The 18,205-nt window shown below is 52.1% G+C and overlaps 2 protein-coding genes across 6 annotated transcripts in view; one reads left to right on the top strand and one right to left on the bottom strand.

The window, feature by feature from the left end:
* The window catches only part of alpk1 (alpha-kinase 1), a 209,421-nt gene that overhangs the window by 48,892 nt on the left and 142,324 nt on the right, over positions 1–18,205 (top strand). The gene's annotated exons all lie outside the window — the stretch shown is intronic.
* Positions 1–18,205, bottom strand: part of LOC133494855 (neurexin-2-like) — a 140,766-nt gene that overhangs the window by 46,451 nt on the left and 76,110 nt on the right. For 2 of the 5 annotated variants that reach the window (XM_061809066.1, XM_061809065.1), the window contains exon 1: positions 7,971–8,315. The exons of the other annotated variants lie outside the window; for them this stretch is intronic. In XM_061809066.1, the coding sequence (XP_061665050.1) occupies positions 7,971–8,304 (334 nt within the window). In that variant the 5' untranslated portion in view covers positions 8,305–8,315. Of the gene's footprint in view, positions 1–7,970; positions 8,316–18,205 lie in introns of those variants that run through there. 5 annotated transcript variants of the gene reach the window in all.

Raw genomic sequence — 18,205 nt, 5'->3', positions numbered from 1 at the left:
GATTGCACTCGCTCGGCTTTAATGAGGGAAGCAGCGAACAAAGATAAAAAGCCGAGAGAGACACAGAGAGAAATGCAAAGCAAAATGAAACGAAGGAGACGGGACGCAATTCTTTGGACATGGCACGCAAAAGCCACGCGGAAAGCAGTTTACTTTCGTCCGCTGTCCGAGGCGCTTGCCCTCACGCGGGTCACGGGTTGGTTTGAGCCACCCCCGGCCGATCGCGGGGCACCTACAAATATCCAACCATTCGCAGTCACAACCGCACCTTCGGGGCAATTTAGTCTTCAATTCGCCGAGCACACATTTTTGGGAGGCCGGAGGAAACCGGCATAGGCGGGCACGAGGAGAACACGCAAACTCCGCATGTTTTAATCCCATAAATATCATCACTCAGGTGTTGTCTCAGTTTGATTTCAGGGTTGGACTCGCAGGCCGGTTCAGCACCACCGAAGGGGGGGGGGGGGGGGGGTGTGGTTTCGAGCTCAGGAGAGCCAATTAGCAGTGACTGCTGTGTTGCTGCTGTCACGACGAGGCGAATGCAGTACTGCGGTTTTCCCCCCGTCCGCTTTTTGTCGGGAATGAGCCCAGCTGACTAAAATCGTAAACGCGAGTCGACAGACATATTTTCAATATCAGCACAGGTCAATGAATTCTGGAACTGAGACGGATTGAAACCCGATTTAGGTTCCTGTAGAACATGCTGGACCAGAGGGGGTCCAGCTTTTTGCTCAGCTGGCTCCAGAGTGGGTTACTATGGCAACCGATCGTAGGCCGCCGGTCGGGCGAACGCCGCCTGCGTTATGAATGTACGGCGCGCCGCGATAATGCAATGGAGAAATCGAACTTCCACCTCCCGCGGAGCAGTTTAGACGTACGGCATTTAGGGAGACTTTTAATGGAGAGGCTTTCACGTCACAGTGTTTGTTTTTGTGGCGGTCGGAGGAAATGCCCCGCGAATCCATTGCTGTCCTTTTCAATTGGCGTATTAGCATCCCGTGAAATAAGAAGCGACACCCTCAAGCCCCTCAAAGCAATCTTACGTTGACACGGGCGAGAATGCCTCACCACCTAATCAGATGCGAAGAACGCCGTCGGCACGTCTTGCTCCCGGGCAGCATTTTTCAAATGAAACTCGACCTTTGCCATTGCTTGGAGGTGAGCGCGATTGCTCCGCGCAGCCGCACGCCAGGTTTGCGCATGCCGGTCACGTGCATCTCGAACCTCACATCCAGCGCCGAGCCAGGCGCCATCTGACGGCCCGTGTCTTTGCACGAGGCACAGCTCGGCCCGGCGGTGCCCCCGACAGAGCAAACCCGGCGCAGCACGGAGGGAGCGCTTGGGAATATCCCTTTGAACTGTGAATCCAAGTCCAACTTGGTCCCGGAATGGTTTTCCGTGCACTGTCGAGCGAGGACGCGTCGCAAATAATCTCACCGTTAAGTTGACTGCGAATGTTGACGGGTAATTGCGTGGTTTGACGGGCCACTTGAGAAATGTTATCTGGCCGGTTGTGTCGGTCTTGCAAGCTCTCATTTTCCTCAGAAACAACAAGGGTCCCGTCATTCTGAAAGGACGAGGAATAGTCGTCTTCACGAGGGGGACAACAATCCCCTCGCTGCAGACGTTAATCAAGGAGGGAAGAAATTGTTTTGTCTCCAAAGAAAGAACTGAAAAAAATCATCTGAGCCAAAGTGGGGGAAGGGCTAATGTTGCGCGACGGCGTCTTCATGTCACCGAGCTCGAGGTCACCTCCCCGCGATGAGAGGAAAGGACGAGCGGGGAGGGAAATAACGTACCCCGTCTTTCACCGGCTAGCATCAATTCACGCTCGCGTCGTCCGTTCTGCCGGGAGACGACAAATTGCGAGCCAGAACCGTGACGTGGATGCTTGCAGCTGAGCCCTGGCAATAAATATTCTCGCAAGCTCGTTTCAAAACTGCACCTTTAACCTGATTATCTGTGGGAGAACTCATTGACAGTCATCTGTAATAACTTGTAAAATTAAACCTGCTTTACGACAATAAGAGATTTACAAGACGGCCTGAAATCCGAGAAAAGGGGAGGACATGTCCTCGGGTCTCTTGCAGTGCTTGCATTACATTCGTGCTTGAACTCGTACACAGCGACCGTAAGACGGTGCAATATCGAACCATAAACCTCCACTTATGCGCCTGGAGCCACTTTATTTCTTACTCATCAATAGCGCTGACCTTTGGGTTGTCTTTAGAAGTCCTGTGGAGGAAAAAGCGTTGAGCTATGACAGTGAAATGAAATGATTACCTCGAGAGCACTCATTCCAGAAAGGGGGGAAACGGGGCTGATGACCGACAAGGGAGAGAACAGTCGACCGCCTCAGCGAGCGGCATACGAGCTCCAGGAATTAACCCGTCCACTCACGGTTCAAAAAAACAAACAGTTGATGCAATCGAATCGAATCGAACCGAACCGAACCGAACTGGACAAAACTCAGACAACCCCGTCCATCTTTTTTTTTTTTTTCTGAGCCGCTTATCCCCACGAGGGTCCCAGCTGTCAACGGGCGGGAGGCGGGGTACACCCCGAACGGGTCGCCGGCCAATTGCAGGGAACATTCAGACGGGCACTCGCAATAACACCTTGGGGCAATTTACGGTCTCCAATGAATGCGTGTTTTGGAGATCTGGGAGGAAACCGAAGTGCCTGGAGAAAAGCCACACAGGCATGCAAACACGACACAGTCTGGGCCGGGATTTGAGGCCGACGCTCTCCAGCGGTTCCGCCGCTCGGCAGACTCGTTCTGAGGAAATCTGACCTCAGCCAAGTGAGATTTGGATCAAGGTACCTGGATCCAGACGGGTGGCTGAGCTTGTGGCCTTACTGCCAGGCCACCCGATGAGCCTCTTCCTTGCCGCCCCGGCTTCTGACATCTGAGTCGGTCCGGGATTCGGCCTCCCTCTCGCTGCGCCGCCGCCATTCAGACCGCACTGGAATCAATCTCGTTTACGGCCGCTCCGAGTTATCGCTCTCACTTGACTCCCTCTGAGCCGATATTGACTCGTGTTCTTCCTGGGAGCTTGTCCTCGGACAACTCAAAAGACCCGATTCAACAGATCTGTGACATTTCCCATCGGGTGGACAGTTCAGTTTCCAATTTTTGGTCCCCTTCTTTGGGTGGTTTCCAATCCCAACTGCGTCTGTGTGGAAAATGTTTGCACTTTTGCAACACGAATACAAAGGAACTTCCCCAAAAACTCCATCCAAAATTGAAATCAAACTCTGCTGTGCATCGCATCTTTTCTCACTTATTAAAAACTCCAACTTCTTTTCTCAAAGAATAATTTTGAAAAGGAATATTCTGCGGTGCTCTGACTACAGCAAAAAAAAAAAAACGGAAATCCACGCGTGTGCCTAATTGCGTCTTCAACTTCAGATCATTCCTTGCCACCGTGAGGCCGAATGTGTCCTCGCTTTGCGCTACGTAGCGGGCAAATTCCGTAGCCCGGCACACGGCTGTCCCCGAGCGTGGAGTAGCGACTCGCGCAGGGGTTTACTCCCCCACCCCCCCCGGTTCCGTTACTGGCATGCCTCGTCCAAATACCCTTGGGGGAGGAGGGTATTTAACTGTGTCAGGGCAACATCAGTCGGGGTCTCAAGTGCACTCCTTCCAGCGTAGCTTTGGCTTCATCACCTCTCTCGGAATGAATCTCAACTTCTCGTTCTTATTCTCAGCACATCTTCTCCGTCATCTTCCCGCTTGCCGTCTTCTCCGATGTGGCGACGGCACGCGGAAACAGAAGATCGCTGGTGGGAGAAATGCAGGCGACGGGCGCGGCATCTGCCGGTCCCGGGAGTCTTGGCGCGGATGTCCACTGAAAGAGGCTTTTCGTACCCCCCGTATTAGAACTTGTCGAAAAGCCACGGTGACCGAGTCAAGTGATCGTTGCGATCCCGTCCCATTGGTTAGCCTCCCGACACGCGGTCTTGTTGTGATGTCTGGCTCGCAGTGAGCGCTCCGTCAAGGAATTTGCATTTTGCGGTGAATAATTGATGTCAACGCGAAGCAAAGCAAAAGCTTTTTTAAATAAAACGAAGTGCTGCGCGGAGCCGAGCGGAAAGGCCAGCTGAGCGAAGCCGCTTCTTTGAATGAATGATTAATGACCCTCGCTTGTGTGCGCACAATAGGTAGGAAGAAATGGGGGCAAACAACACCGAGTATCTGAAGTCCTTCCTTCCGCTGTGTAATGAGTCGGCTCATGACTTTGCAGTTGAAGATGCCGTATTTGTGCGCGGCAATGGTTGATGCCACTTTATTAATGAACACTCGGATGTCTCGCGTGAGCCCTCCCCCCCGCAGCCGCCGCCTCCTCCAGAATCCCCTGAGCGTCAATAATTCACACATCGCAGAGCCATCTGAAGTCGTCAACAAGACCGAAGTGCGTCCCGGGCTCGAGTCTTTCACGCGGTGCAGCAGGTGAGGTGACCCGGGCTGAGGCGCATCTTCAGAAAGGTGCAGCTTTGGCCAACAAACCCAAATGCGGAAGTTTTCCCTTTGGGACAACCGCCTCCATTTATTTCCCACCTGATGAGAAGTCGAGCTCAGTCTAGCGGATGCTTTGTCAAGAACGAGAGATTGACCACAGTCATCGTTTGTATGCTCGGGTTTGCACCATCAACGCCTCTTCCAGGTGGTGGGCTGTCAGCCCTCTTCACACTTTGGCAAATGGAGGAATCCATCTGCTTCTGTCACCTATTGGCCCATGAAATTATTAGTCAGTGAGGGGTGGGGTTGGGCATCGCGTCGAGAATCTCGAGGCGACTGGAACCGGGACCAACGTCGCGTTTCTCCTGGAATCGTTCAAATTAAAATACGTCAGTTCCCGGTTTTGATGCCGACCCTGAATAAGAATAAATGGGGGGAAGAACCTGCACCCTTTCTTGCAACACTTACAAAAAGATTGTATTGTGCTCGAGAAGGCTTTCGTGACGTGTACAAAGTCTGACGTGCTCCGAGCCTCGGCCTGCGACGCGGGGGAACTTCAGTCGAGTCAAATTGGGCGTGTGGGGAAAAAAATACCGAAGCTTTTATGCTCCCATTAAGGCTGCTAGCAAGTTCAATGGTGGTTTGCACTTTTGCGCTGGATTTTACCGTTTCTTTGTCCTTTAGTCTTTAAACCGACCGTCGGTAGATCGCGAGAGGCCGGCTGCTTGAAAAGTAGATCTTGGGGTAAAAAAAAAAAAAAAAAAAATCTGGGCACCCGTTTTAAACCGTACAAACTCTTTTGACCCAGCGCCCTCACAGAATTGGAATCAAGAATCATTTGGAACGGGAATCAAAATGAGGAACTGGAATCCGGACCGAACGCACTCAAATTCAAATGACACCTCACACTACTGAGGGAGGGGCTGGCATTGTTGACCGTCTACACTCGTGCAAATAACTAGCGAAGCGTCCGGACTGAACTGTCCAGGACTCCTGAGGCTACTAATGAACGCGCAGGTGTCCGCACACTGGCTCGTGTTGCCCTTGCACCTTGTGCGGTGCCCGCAATCATGAATACCGATGGAGTCCTGCAAAAGACTCGGGGCTGTGACTTGACTTGAAAAGCAGACGGACGGCCCAACGTCCGCACGCGCGCAAACGCGCTGCAGCTGCGAGATAAAGCGCCGATGAGCAAATCAAGCAGCTCGTCACTCGCGCTGTAAACACGGCGATTGAGGACCATTTTGGATTTGGCGGTCGCAAACGTTGAATGAGAGTGCCGCTGACTTTATCCTTTTAAACTTTAGAGACCGGGATCGCAGCTGACATCATCAGTATTCACGCACGGTCACCCTCAGCAAACCACAAGCCGAAACTGTTCTCTGAAATGCGGCGGACCGGGACGCGGCAATCAATGCGTCAAAAGTGGGCAAACAAAGGCGGAGCAGAGCAATCCAAATATAAACACCTGCAGAGGGACAGTTGAGAGCACGCAGCATCCTGAACTCTGGCGTTTTAGCTCATTGGCGCGAACGCTTTACCTTGAGAGCATGGAAACGCGTGACCGTGATTGCGGCAGCGTGCCCGTCACCGCCAACGCCGTACAAATAACATGTCGAAGCAGGCTGAGTTCACAGTTGCGTTTGCTGTTTGGGTTTGTCGTTTATTCCATTACAAAATCTGACGTGAGAAACGGTGCCTTTATGCCGTGATGACAGTTATCAGAGTCCCCGTTCCCGTTTGTTTATTTATTTTTTTCCATGTGCTCATTTTGGTTTGCCTCAGTTTGTCCTCCGTTCTGAATGGACCGGAATAGATTTTTGATGAAAACAGAGGACGGTAAAGGTCGTCGGTAAATAATGTTAAATTGGTGCCAATTCGAATGGCTAAAGGGTCCCTGATGTTGTCCGGTACCAAGGACAAAGTGATTTTGCTTGGAACACATCGAAGAGTTCCTGTATCCAAATGAGCTTTTTTTTTTTTTTAAATCTCTTTCGTATGACGCATCGTGGCATTCAAGGCGGCTAACCTTAACGCGGCAAACTTGCTTTCTTCCGATTGAGAATCGGAAATGAGGGCCTCGTCGTGAGTGTTGACATGTGAAGAACCGTGCTGAAGTACAAACAAACAATTTCTTGCCAGCGGCCCATCGAAAGCAAGTTCCAAAACCCTGGCAATGTTTTTATTTGGTATTAGGATGCAGAGATCACCAAGGCAACAGAAACGCACTCATCACAACCTCATGGTAGACCCGAATGCCACTCGATGTTGCCATACAGCGAGGCTTATAATTGACACCGATTGAGGAGCATTGTGTGTGTCTGAGTGCTGGTGGGGTGGGTGGACTCCCAGGAATGCCACTTTAGTGGTCAAGACTTTTCAAGTAGCTGTAATCGGCAAAGCGATGCGGGTCAACGGCAATGACACAATCATGGGATACAGTTTTGCTTACACGGAACCGTATTCTTGTGGGAAACTGACTGAGTAGGACGCACGTCAGCGCTGATTGCTGACGACGCCACGAGTGTTGGAACTGTATTCTCGATGACATTCCAGATGACTTGAGACAGTAGCCAAAAAAGCGTCGCGACGGGGGAGGGGCCCTCTGAAAGTGGCGCGTCCGGCGCAGAGAGAACATTCCAGTGTCGCTTAAGTGCGTTGAAATCGCTAAAAACAGCCCACGAGATGCACGCTCCAACGATAAAAGCAATGTCGGCGGAAGAATGATGCTTAAGCGCCAACATACATGACAAAGCCGCGACGGTGCAACACTTCCACCCGTCGAGTAGCAGCCTCATTTGTGTGCGCCGTCGCACCGCCGGCCGACTGGTGTAGAATATGAGGACCAGAAATAGGATGCGGCACGCAGCAAATGCCTCTGGGAGCTCGACGCCTGCCAATTGACCACGGAGGGCCCCGGTCGTGCTCTCGTCTCACTGCACCAACACCTCGCGTGACAGCCAACTGATTGATGATGATTCCGGCCCGCTGACATGAGCGTGAAGATGGCCAATAATAATAACCACCATTAATGTACGGTTCTTGGCCGGCGCGGTGACAAATATTCCGGAAAGACTCATGGAACCTGCCGTCTGCAGGGATCAAGACGGACAGTTCCTTGTTGAGCAAATGGAAACCTCAGTTTGTCATCATATTTCCACAGCGCGTGGCTCTTGAACTCATTGGATTGCGTACAAAAACAAAACAAAACAAAAGAAAAGAAAAGAAACAAAGGTCACGTTAGCCTATCGGCAACCGAGGCAGACGGCCGGGCCTCGTCTCGGCATTTGCGGAAATAACACAGATCAATAGAACTAATTGCCTGGACTTCAGTACGCAACTTAGAACCCGTTGCCCCCGTACGTCAACCCTTTGGAGGCAATTAACTCTGGCTGACCCAGTAAATCCACAACGTTCAGAGGCCAATGTCCGCATGCGCGTGGCAGTCTGACCGCGCTCAGCCGCACAAAAGCAAACCAACAAAAAAAAAAAAAGGGGATGATCTTACCATGGCCCCCGCGTGTCAAAAAGGGCATCCGGTTGATAGCAATGGGCACAGTGCCGTGCTTGTTGTGGAAGTGGTGGACGTGATGGGTGGTGCTAAGGGAGGACGAGACTCTGGCGGCCACGGCCGGGCACGGGAACACCAGCAGGGCCAGCGAGAACGCCAGCCTGAACAGGAAGGCCGGACTGGCCCAGACTCCGGGCGAAGCCGCCCCGGGCCTGGACGTCGGCGGGAGCCCTCCGACGAGCTCCATTTCCGCCTCCTGCTCCTCGAGGGCGGGGCCTGAGAGCAAAAGGAGGCCCCTCCCTCGTATATGACACAAACAAGGAAAGAACATCTCAGTGGCATCCGGAGCCCACCATCTCCTGCTCTGAAGCCCGGGGAGGGAGGGAAATTTCCCCCCCCCAAAAAAAAAAAAAAACACGAAAAAGCAAAAGCCACCAAATGAAAAGATCCTTGACTCAAAAATCCTTGGACCAAAAAAATCCTTCCTGAAGCTTCATATCCCCAGACAGTCTTGAATTGATATCCAAAAAAACGCAAATATCCTCCCCAATTTAAACGAGAGACTCCATTTTATATCCTTCCCTTCTACATTGAGTTCATTGTCGGATGCTGCTTTGTGGAGCCGACACAATGAGGTGCAACACTCCAGCCATCCCTTTGGAACTTTTGTCTGCCGGTGGAAAAATGTAGCGGCAGCGACGGCGAGAGGAGCACGAATCCAGACGCCGAGCCGAGATCGGAAGCGGTCAGAGGTGGAGAAGAAGAGCTGGGGTCCCTCCGAGTGGCGTCCTTTTCACCCGGCTTGAAATCAATCAATATTTGGAACGGAACGCTGGCCAATGGCGAGAAAAGAACGCGGGTAAACCGTCACGGGAGAAGTTGCCCCATCCAGAATCGTGCGACCAAGCGCTGTCCTTCCACATGCCGAGGGAATAATTAGCACGCTTCTGCTGCTGGTTTTGCCCTCCCGCAGCTCGAGCGCTCCAGACGAAAGCTGGAAGCTGGCGTTTGTCTCGCTGGAGCTCCGCTAGACTGCTGCATTTGCTGTGAAATTCATGCTAATCGAATCAAAAGCTGCAGCGGCGAGTGTCCTTCCCTCCTTCTTTCTTTTCCTGCCTGCACTCCTCTCCTCCGGTCAGCTCAGTCCCCGACGCGATGGCTGGATTGCGGGCGGCTCCTCCGCACTGAGCGAGCGGGGCAAGAATCCCGGCGAAAGGTAGAAGGGGGGGGGGGGGCTGGGGGGGGGGGTCTGCGAGGTGAACACAGTCTCGGGGTTTCAAAACACAAGCGACGACTGTCAGGAAGAGTGCTGTGTGTGTCGAGGGAGGGTGGAAGGAGGGAGGGAGGGAGGGAGGGAGGGAGGAGGAGATGGAGTGAAAGGAATTGCAAACGTAAGAGGAAGATGGGAGGCACCCTTTCGCAATCTGTTCCGCCTGCAACACGATTCATGTGCGTCCTGCTAACGGCCACATTATCAATACGTGTCGCGAGAGCGTTGACGCAACGAAATGTTTTCCATCTTTGGTGTGATTCCGGCCCAGTTGTCTTTCTTTTGTCTGTCAGCAACATTTTTGGGTTGGGAGATTTGGGATCGCACGAGTTTGTCAATTGCTTTGACGAGTCGAAATATTACACAAAGACTATTGGCCAGATAATGACTCATCTGGAGTTGACCCCGTGCGTACTGCTTCAGTCGTACAAATGGCCAACTCTCGCCGGAAGTGAGGCCACATCAAGCTCGCTCTCGAAAAAAAGAACGTCGGGTCAGGTGGTCGTCGTGAAATCTCGCGGCGGTCCGACTTTGGCCAGAAGCCTCCGAGAAGGAGAAGCCGGGCGAGGGCGGGAAGACGGCCAAAAAACGCTTTTGCAAAAATGGGTTCAAAGAAAACGCTTCGGTTTTGCCACCAACGGGGGCTTATTGTCACGGACTCGACAGCGGAAGACTACGGTGGCCGTTGTTGTGCCATATTTTCTCCCTCCGTCTTCACTTTCGGTCGATTTCACGCTGTACCCCTTTTCTGAATTATACACGGGGCCCCGTTCTGCGGCGCCGACCGGAGAAATAATGATTTCAAAAGTCAGCGGGGACCGGGGCTGCGAATAGGAAGACGTATGCGGCATAGATTGTCAACCTTTCAATGATTAGACACGGGACGTGCAGACGTGCAATCAGATTCCATCTCGGATGAATCGCGGCTGATCGAGATCTTAGCTGAGAGTCGAGGAGGACGAGCGGCGGAGAGACGGCGCACGTCGTCCGCAGCCATGAAGGGAAGGGAGTCCGGAATACGAACGATCACACAGGCACGCACAGAAACGTTCCGGCGGAGATCGGGAGAGCGTCGGGTGACACCCGAGGGTGCGTCCCTCATTTTCGGTGCACCGACGCCGAAGGACCGCTGACCTCAGACAAGGGATTACGTTCTCTTCAAAAAGGAAGAAGCGCGTCTTACAGAAAAGGAGGTAGAAAAGTCCGAAACGAGAACGTGGCGTGAATGCAACCTGACGACCTCGAGAGCCACGCCATCGGGTTTGATTCTCAGACCTCGAAGAGACGTTCAAGGTGCCTCAAGGCGACGTCATTCATAAGGTGGCCATTGGCTTGAACCAATGAAAGAATTTGAAAATGGGGGGGGGGGGGGGGGGAGACAAGCAACTCCTGCTTTTGCTACTAAAAGCAAATGCTCATCTTTATCTTGCATAAAAGTGCTTCGTAAAACAGCCCCAGCGTTCTTTTGGGAGAAAGAAAAGAGCCCGTCGTTATTCCGCAAATACATGCTGCACACGCAAATGTGCTTTTGTTTTGTGACCATGTCGACGTTTGGGGACCGAGCGGACTGGGACCTCATTATTGGAGAGCTCGGCACCTGCTGGTGCTAAGGGTCTGACAAGCAACGTTCGGTGTGAGGCCAGCCATGCTTTTGGTGGTGTGGCGCAACGGCTGAAGTCCTGTGACATTGCAAAACCCTTCAAAGTCCACCGGGAGAAAAGGAGTTCACGTCCAAACAGGAAGCATCGACGGTGCGCTCACTTGCTATACGGTTAGACGTCGTTTGCTGGATAGAAACGACAGGAAGCAGAAATGAAGACGCTGAGGTTGATGGTTTGGACATGTCCAGAGGCGAGAGAGTCCGAGGACGGGGCTGCCAGGCAGAAGAGCGAAAGGGAGGAAGACCAAAGAAAAGGTTGACGGATGTGGTGAGGGAGGACATGAGGACCGTGGACAGCGGACAGGCTGAGATGGAAGAAGGTGACACGCTGTGGCCACCCCTAACGGGACAAGCCGAAAGAAAAAGGACACGCCAGCAGACATTTTTGGGGCATTTGGGGAAAAACCTCATGCGCTTGACAAGATTATTCATGATCCCGCTGCGCAGTGACGAGATTGGTCATTCAAATCGAGTTGTCATCCTCTACAAGCCACACCGAGCGATGGAAGAGGAGCGAATGAGTGCATTTGGTGGGGAGCCACAAAGCAGCAATTCACAACATATTCCAGCTACCCGAACGGGAAGCTGTGCGCAAATGAATACTGTACGTGTGTACTCGTCCTGCCCAGTTCAAGAGTAACGCGGCGACAAAATAGTTTCACCCTACGATCAAATCGAAATCGATTAATGCCAGCGACGAATATTTTCGCCAGGCGGGAAAGACTTTGAAACGGTGTCGACGTGTGCACCTGCGACCCAGTTCAGGGTGTAGACCCCCGTTCGCTCCCGCCCGAAGTTACCCGGGATGGGCTTTTGCACCCTTGTGAGGATGAGCACCTTGGAAGTCGGACGGCGGTATTAAACCAAGCGTTGAATACGGCCCAGATGAAAAGCAAAAACGGTGACGTTGCCAATCAGTCCACATTCTTTGCGTGTTGACATCCGCGTCGGACTGTTCCCACTTTTTTTGAAACGCGCAAAGGTGACTTAGCTTTTGCTTATTTTCACTGCCAATATTCTCGTCAGTGTGTTGAAATGATTGAATTTGTGAAGCCGAGCGACAACGAGCAGCCTCGCCTCCCTTCTCGTCTGACTTTTTTTGTCTTTTTTTTTTGCCACATCTTCATCTTCGTCTTCTCATTCAAAACAGCCGACAACTTTGCTTTGTTGCCAGCGAAGACACAGACGGATCCACAGTTTGACGTGCTGTGAATCCCATTTCAATTCTCAGAGCACTGCCTGACTGCAGCGATTTTTAGCCAATTTATGAAATTGTCGCGGGGCATCTCCTGCGTCGAACCTCAGATGGTGTCGCTAACGACGTTTCATCACTGCTCCCAGCTCATTTGCGTGGCACCAACATGAGCCCGTCGATGCAGAGGATAAAGACGACGCGATCGTAATTGTGTGTATTTTTCTTTCGTTAGCGGCTTTCAAACAACAGTTGGCGACTGCGTATGGGCGTGGGGGGGTGGGGGGAGGTGAGTCAAATATGGCACAACCTTATTAAGGTGAAGCCCAATTAGCAGCAAGACGCAAACGGGTTCTCTCTCCATCATGGCGCTTCTTCCCGTTCGCCCTCCCAACCCCGCTGGGATCCGATCCCCTCCGAGGGCCCCCGCCGGCACAGCGCGAGGGTCGCCGGACGGTGTTTGTCCGTCGGAGTGCCTGAGCGCTTTCGGTGCGTGGAGCCGTTGGCCCTCGCGACAGGGCACGCTGAAACATGGCAGAAACTTCACGCGCAATCACACGAGCACACGATGTCTCCTTACGCGGAGTTCACGTGTCGCCAAGATGAGCATTTTGCCCAAGTGGTCATATGTGAGGTGACGCATCGGGCCGAGGTGAGCTATATTTTTAACGAGGACAAAGGCAAACCCAGATGAATGCTAATATTTAGCCCCGATCAAAGGCGATTGACCCGGAGAGCGATTCAAGGTCCGGGCGCCCTTGAGTAAAGTTCGACGCTGTTTGTCTGTCGGCAGAGGAGTGGATACAAGGCGGCTCACCGGAGCCACCCGGGGAGTTTTTGCGTCGAGGTTATTTTTGTTTGTTTTTGCATTGCATCTTGGGAATCACCCTGGGTCTCATTTATCGCTTAGTGGAGCATAACAAACCAAATCGGGCCACGCTTTGGATCAGAAATGGGACACCAGCGACCTTGATTGATCCGTGACCGCTATCGCAACGCCTCCGTCTCAAAAGTATTCGCCGACAGTTGACTGTCGGTCGCCGTACTCGACGTGTCTGTCAGACTCGAGCGAACGTCCGTCTGTGTTTTTGACCCACTTGGCAGAATAATGATGCTTCTGATTCTAAATCCCCACGTTTGCGACACACGTCCGCGTTGTCACATGGAATTCTGACGGCGGCCGAGTCTCTCTCCCCTTCGAAACCGTCACGGCAACGCAACGCCATATGACGAGGTTTAGGTAAACGCCCGGCGATGACGTTTTGACGTGGGGTTGACCTGCGCTGACCTTGGAACCTCATCTCGAAAAAGCGATTCTTATCTGCCCCTCACGTGATTCCAGTCGCTGGATGCAAACCTCCCACCGGCCGATCAACAGATCGACGCTTTTACCTCGTCGGGTGGAAATCCAAGCGCACACTTTCACAGCGTGAATGATTCAGCACGGAAAGAAAATACTGTGATTCAAAGTCATAAAAGGAAGTGGCTCATATATTTTTCAGACCTCAGCGCAGAGGCCCTGTCACGCCGAAACCCGCCGATCCGACGGAGACTGATTTTGCTTTCAAATACAAAGATGGCCACCGGCGGAAAGCCGACGTCCTGCTGATCGTGACGGCAAGAATCAAATATAGCCGAAAAATCACTGCCCGGGATGTAAATAGCCCCGACTTGCAAGCGGGCTCGACGATTGGCGGAGTGATCCGCCAGAGAGCAAAACCTCCTCTTTTCCACCCACACGCCAAAACCCTCTCAGCCTAGTAAGTCGGCCTCGTTCGCGTATCATTGCACAGGCTGACGAATGTCACCCAGATTCTTTGCGGGAACAAGATGTCGCCCAGTCCAGCGTGCGGTTTTGCCCGCTTGCGGGTACCTGCCGTGCAGACTGCGGGCGCTTCCGTCCCATCACGAGCTGGACTCCGTGGCGACGCTGAGCGGGCGAGAGCGGACGATGACGGTCGAATGCGACCGAACCGCAAAGGGTGGCAGTTTTACCTGGAACCAATTTCCAACTATTTTACACATGCTATGAATATTATTATTATTATTATTATTATTCACACAACACTAAAGCAAAATAATAACGTGACGATCGTGTTGTAAAAGGTAAAAGCAAAATTTGCAAAGTACTTTCTGACCCCTTCTGTCATTCTCCCCAAGAGTATCGAATCTAACAGAATGCCAGGGCTTCCATCACACGAGAGACAATGCACTTGCGTCGGTAGGGTGGAAGTCATGCACAGTGCTGTTTCCATGGTTACTACGCAGGGAGCATTTTGTCTGGCAGTCTATTCAGGGTGATAGAATTGGGTTTGCCGCCGCTCTCGGGCAGAAAAAGATTGTTTGTGATGAACGGCTGTGATCTAGGTTTGTCTATGTATTTCACCAAAAGCACGGCATGGAGCCTGCTCGTTGATTAATGGTGAGGGGGTGGGGGGGGGGGGGGCGGGGCTTCAGACGGCTCTATCAGAAAGCGCAGCCTTCACATGAAAGTCGGTCATTCATGTCCAAGATTGTATTCCGTGGGTCCCGGCCACATGTATCAAAATGCGCTTGAACTTGGCGTCTTGTGAAATCTCATTCATCAGCGCTTGGACGGCACCGTGTCAACGGACGCACACCCGTTTGAGCAACTGTCCGCTGGCCCGGCGGACGCGTGCCCCCGTCCCACCAAGTCGCCGTTCCGTTCTTCCCCCGGCCGGCTGCTATTGCCGGAAGACTGACTGACCGGGATGAGGTCGGAGTCGGAGGGGCGAGAAGCAATTTCCCGCAGGGGTGGCCCCTCTCATGCCGTTTGAAGTATCGTCGTACAGCGCCGTACTGCGTGATGGAATTTGTCAATCCGGCATCCGCGGCTGCTTGGTCACCCTGGAAGGGACCCAGACGTTCACCAAGGATCCCTTCCCAAACTTTAGTTATCCCAACCACTCTCTATGCCAGGTTCTCACCAGGGGGATGTCATTGATCATTGTGAACTGTGACCCTGTGAAGAACCTGCAGGCGAAGAAAAACATTGACCGTAGTGTGCATCCCAAAAGTCAGCACCAGTGATGTCATTCATTTTGTGATGACGACAAGTTTAGAGGAATGTCTAAAAGTCTGCCAAAACCCGACCTTTAAAAACGTGATGTCTTGCTCTTTTTGCATTCGTGAACAGCCCCGTCGAGGTTGCCAGGCAACAGGAGCGGGCTCGGGTTCGACTGACGTGTTTAACAATGCTCGCTTTGGCCGAAAAGGAAGACGTAACAGACGAGCTTCCTGTGACACGACTGCCGACGTTCAGCGCGGCGGACGTGATTTGTCGTCGTCTGAACAAAAAGCAAAAGCGCTCGTCATCGCTCTCGCAGGGGAGTGTTCGTCGCGCTTCGGACTGACAATTCGTCACTGACGTTGATCGAAGAGCTGTTACTGTCTAAATAAATCCCATTACCCGGCCCAACGCATGACTCCACTATTGACAAACATATGCTGGTGCTAACAGTGACTGTTGTCTTACTCAGACCAAACAAAAAAGGAAGCTTCATGGACGTTTATTTTTTGCCAACGAGGGACTAACAGCTGAGGGAGCGTCAAGCCAAACGCAGGAAACGGGGCCCCATCTGTCACGGGTCTCTTAAAAACCAAGAAAATCAACATTTACCCCGGAGAAGTAAAGTGCAGTTAAAACAGAGTACAGTGCAATGCAAGAAATATGACGGGGGGGGGGGAATGGAAATACTCCTAAAAAGAGTGAGACAAAAGTTTTTCCAAGTTGTTAATCGCACTTGGGGTTGACCTGACTTTTTACCTTTTTTTGCGGGCATCAAAATAGCGAAAGGCTGCTCCACCATTTTCCCTTTGGATTCTCCACTCCACCGTTTGACGTGAATCTGTATTCACGTTGGAGCGTTTGGCCTCACAGTTCCGAGGACCGGGGTTCAAATCCCCGCCCTGCCTGTGGGGAGTTTGCACCTTCTCCCCGTGCCTGCTTGGCTTTTTCTCCGGGCACTCAGTTTTCCTCCCACATCCAGAAAACATGCATTCATTCGTCAAAGGCACTAAATTGTCCCAAGGTGTGATAGGGCCGGCAACCAGTTGAGGGTGCCAGATCCCTATCCCTGCTGGGATAGGCTGGAGCACTCCCGTGACACTCGTGAGGATAAGGAGGATGGATGTTGAAAGTCAGGTCAGAACATCGAGCTTTTGATCCTCAGTCCAGCCATTTGCGAATAGCAATCCTCTTTTCTTTGTTGCCCATAAGAGTTATCTCGCTTTTGTTGTAGTTGAAGAAAATGTTTGCCTGCTCCAGTCATATTTATATTTACATCTGTTCTAGACACTGACACAACACCTCCATTGAGCGGCACTATACAGTAACTGTGCGTCACCTGAGGTGTGAGGAATTTGACACCAAGGGTAGCATCTCCAGGCTCAACAGGAGGGGGTCCAAGAACTAGCCCTTGAGGGACCCCATTGGTCATTGCCATAAATGAAGCTTGAACACCTCCAATGGTTACATAATAAGTGCTTTCCTCCGGGTAGGGAGCGTTTAGGAAGCCCGCACGTCTTCTGCTTTCCAATTGTTTTGCTAAACAATGGTTTGGAAGCGAGCAAAAGGAGCTGATGTTTCTGTTTTAGTGGCCCATCTCAAAGACAATGATAGTGCCGCAGCCTCCAAGGGTCACTAATTGCTGAGGCACAGGAAATCATTTTTGTTCATTTCACACGAAAACAGATGCAGCCTGCCAGCTAGCTGGAAGCGGACGCTCTCGCTTCAAACAAATTCATTATTTAGCCAAGCCGTGGCAGGGCCGCAGTCGGAAGAGCCGAATCACGGCGAGACAAACGGCCATGCTGGGAAGCTAGAAGAGGACGGGAAGATGCATTCACAACCTTCGAGTAAAACCACGTAAAGCTCGGCATTACACGGCCGCCGTCTCATTTAGTTGGACCGTACTGCAGTCTCGGACGTCAGCGTTGACAATCGAGTTCGGAAAAGCAGATGTCTTAAAAAACAAACCAAAAAAAAAAACCCCGTAAAACAAAGACGCTCCTCCTGGAGGTGAAGGCTCTTCTGGGTTGAAGTTTGATGATGTTGCCATCCAAATCCATTTACGCCCTCAGTCACGTAGACGCCAGTGGAGAAAGTGTCCACGGGACGCCGGACGGATCCAATTGGGCCTTTGAACAACTGTGGCCCGGATATTGTCTTTTGTTGCATAATTGAGTTTGCGTGGACATATGGGGGGGGAAAAAAAAAAAAAAAAGAAGTACTTTTAACAAGACATTTCCTTTGCGCTCATTTTAATTAACAGCCCTATCGCTAGCCCAACCCACCTGCACTTTCCGACTTGTGACTACAAAGTGGAAAAACGGCCCAATCGACTGTGACTTCGGCTCCCAACTGAAATTGAAGGAGGGAGAGTTGGAGCCTCGCATATGACGAGCGGAAGTCATCCCGGGAAAGTGCGGGGAAGGCAGATTGACTTGGGCGCGGGTTCCTCATTCGGATCTCAGGAGAACCAGGCCAAGAAGGCTGAGACCTGCGAGCCTGTTGGGCTGCGACAGGCCACTGAATACCTCGTGCAATCCTTAGGTGAGGCTCGGAAGGGGCTTTGGGGGAGGCCAAATCCGAACGTGGCAAATTTTTCATCACGCGGAGACTCGGAAACTTGCCCCCCCCCCCCCCCCCCCCATGAAAATCCCCCTCCACGGACGAAGCAGTAATAAAGGACCGACCGGCGTGTGCTGGGCTGACAAATAAGCGAAAAGCAGCGGGAACAAACACATGGCCGTGCTTGAAATGTATTGATCCACCAGGGAAGCTGCGAAGGGGAGGGCACAAACTCCTTGAAAGTCAAGACGGAATTTGGCCGAGCGTTTTAAAAGCGCACTTTTAGTGGACGGTGACAAATATGACCGAAGGCCGCCGAAATAAAACCGCAAAACGAAACGGAATGAAATGAGGCCTGGACGACCGAGACGAGGGTCCCGCGTAAACACGGCGGCCGATTTTGGGGATCAGAATCAAGTGAAGGCCTCTCGAGGCCATTGAAAACCTTCTGCGGTTCTGTGGCGGCCCTTTAGCGTCTCGGAACTGCGATGTGGTTGTGACGCAACGTTCTCAAGGT

The sequence above is a fragment of the Syngnathoides biaculeatus genome, chromosome 21, assembly GCF_019802595.1.
Source record: "Syngnathoides biaculeatus isolate LvHL_M chromosome 21, ASM1980259v1, whole genome shotgun sequence".
NCBI lineage: Eukaryota > Metazoa > Chordata > Actinopteri > Syngnathiformes > Syngnathidae > Syngnathoides > Syngnathoides biaculeatus.
The sequence above is the reverse complement of the archived record's forward strand: the minus strand, read 5'-3'. Positions and strand labels throughout refer to the sequence as shown.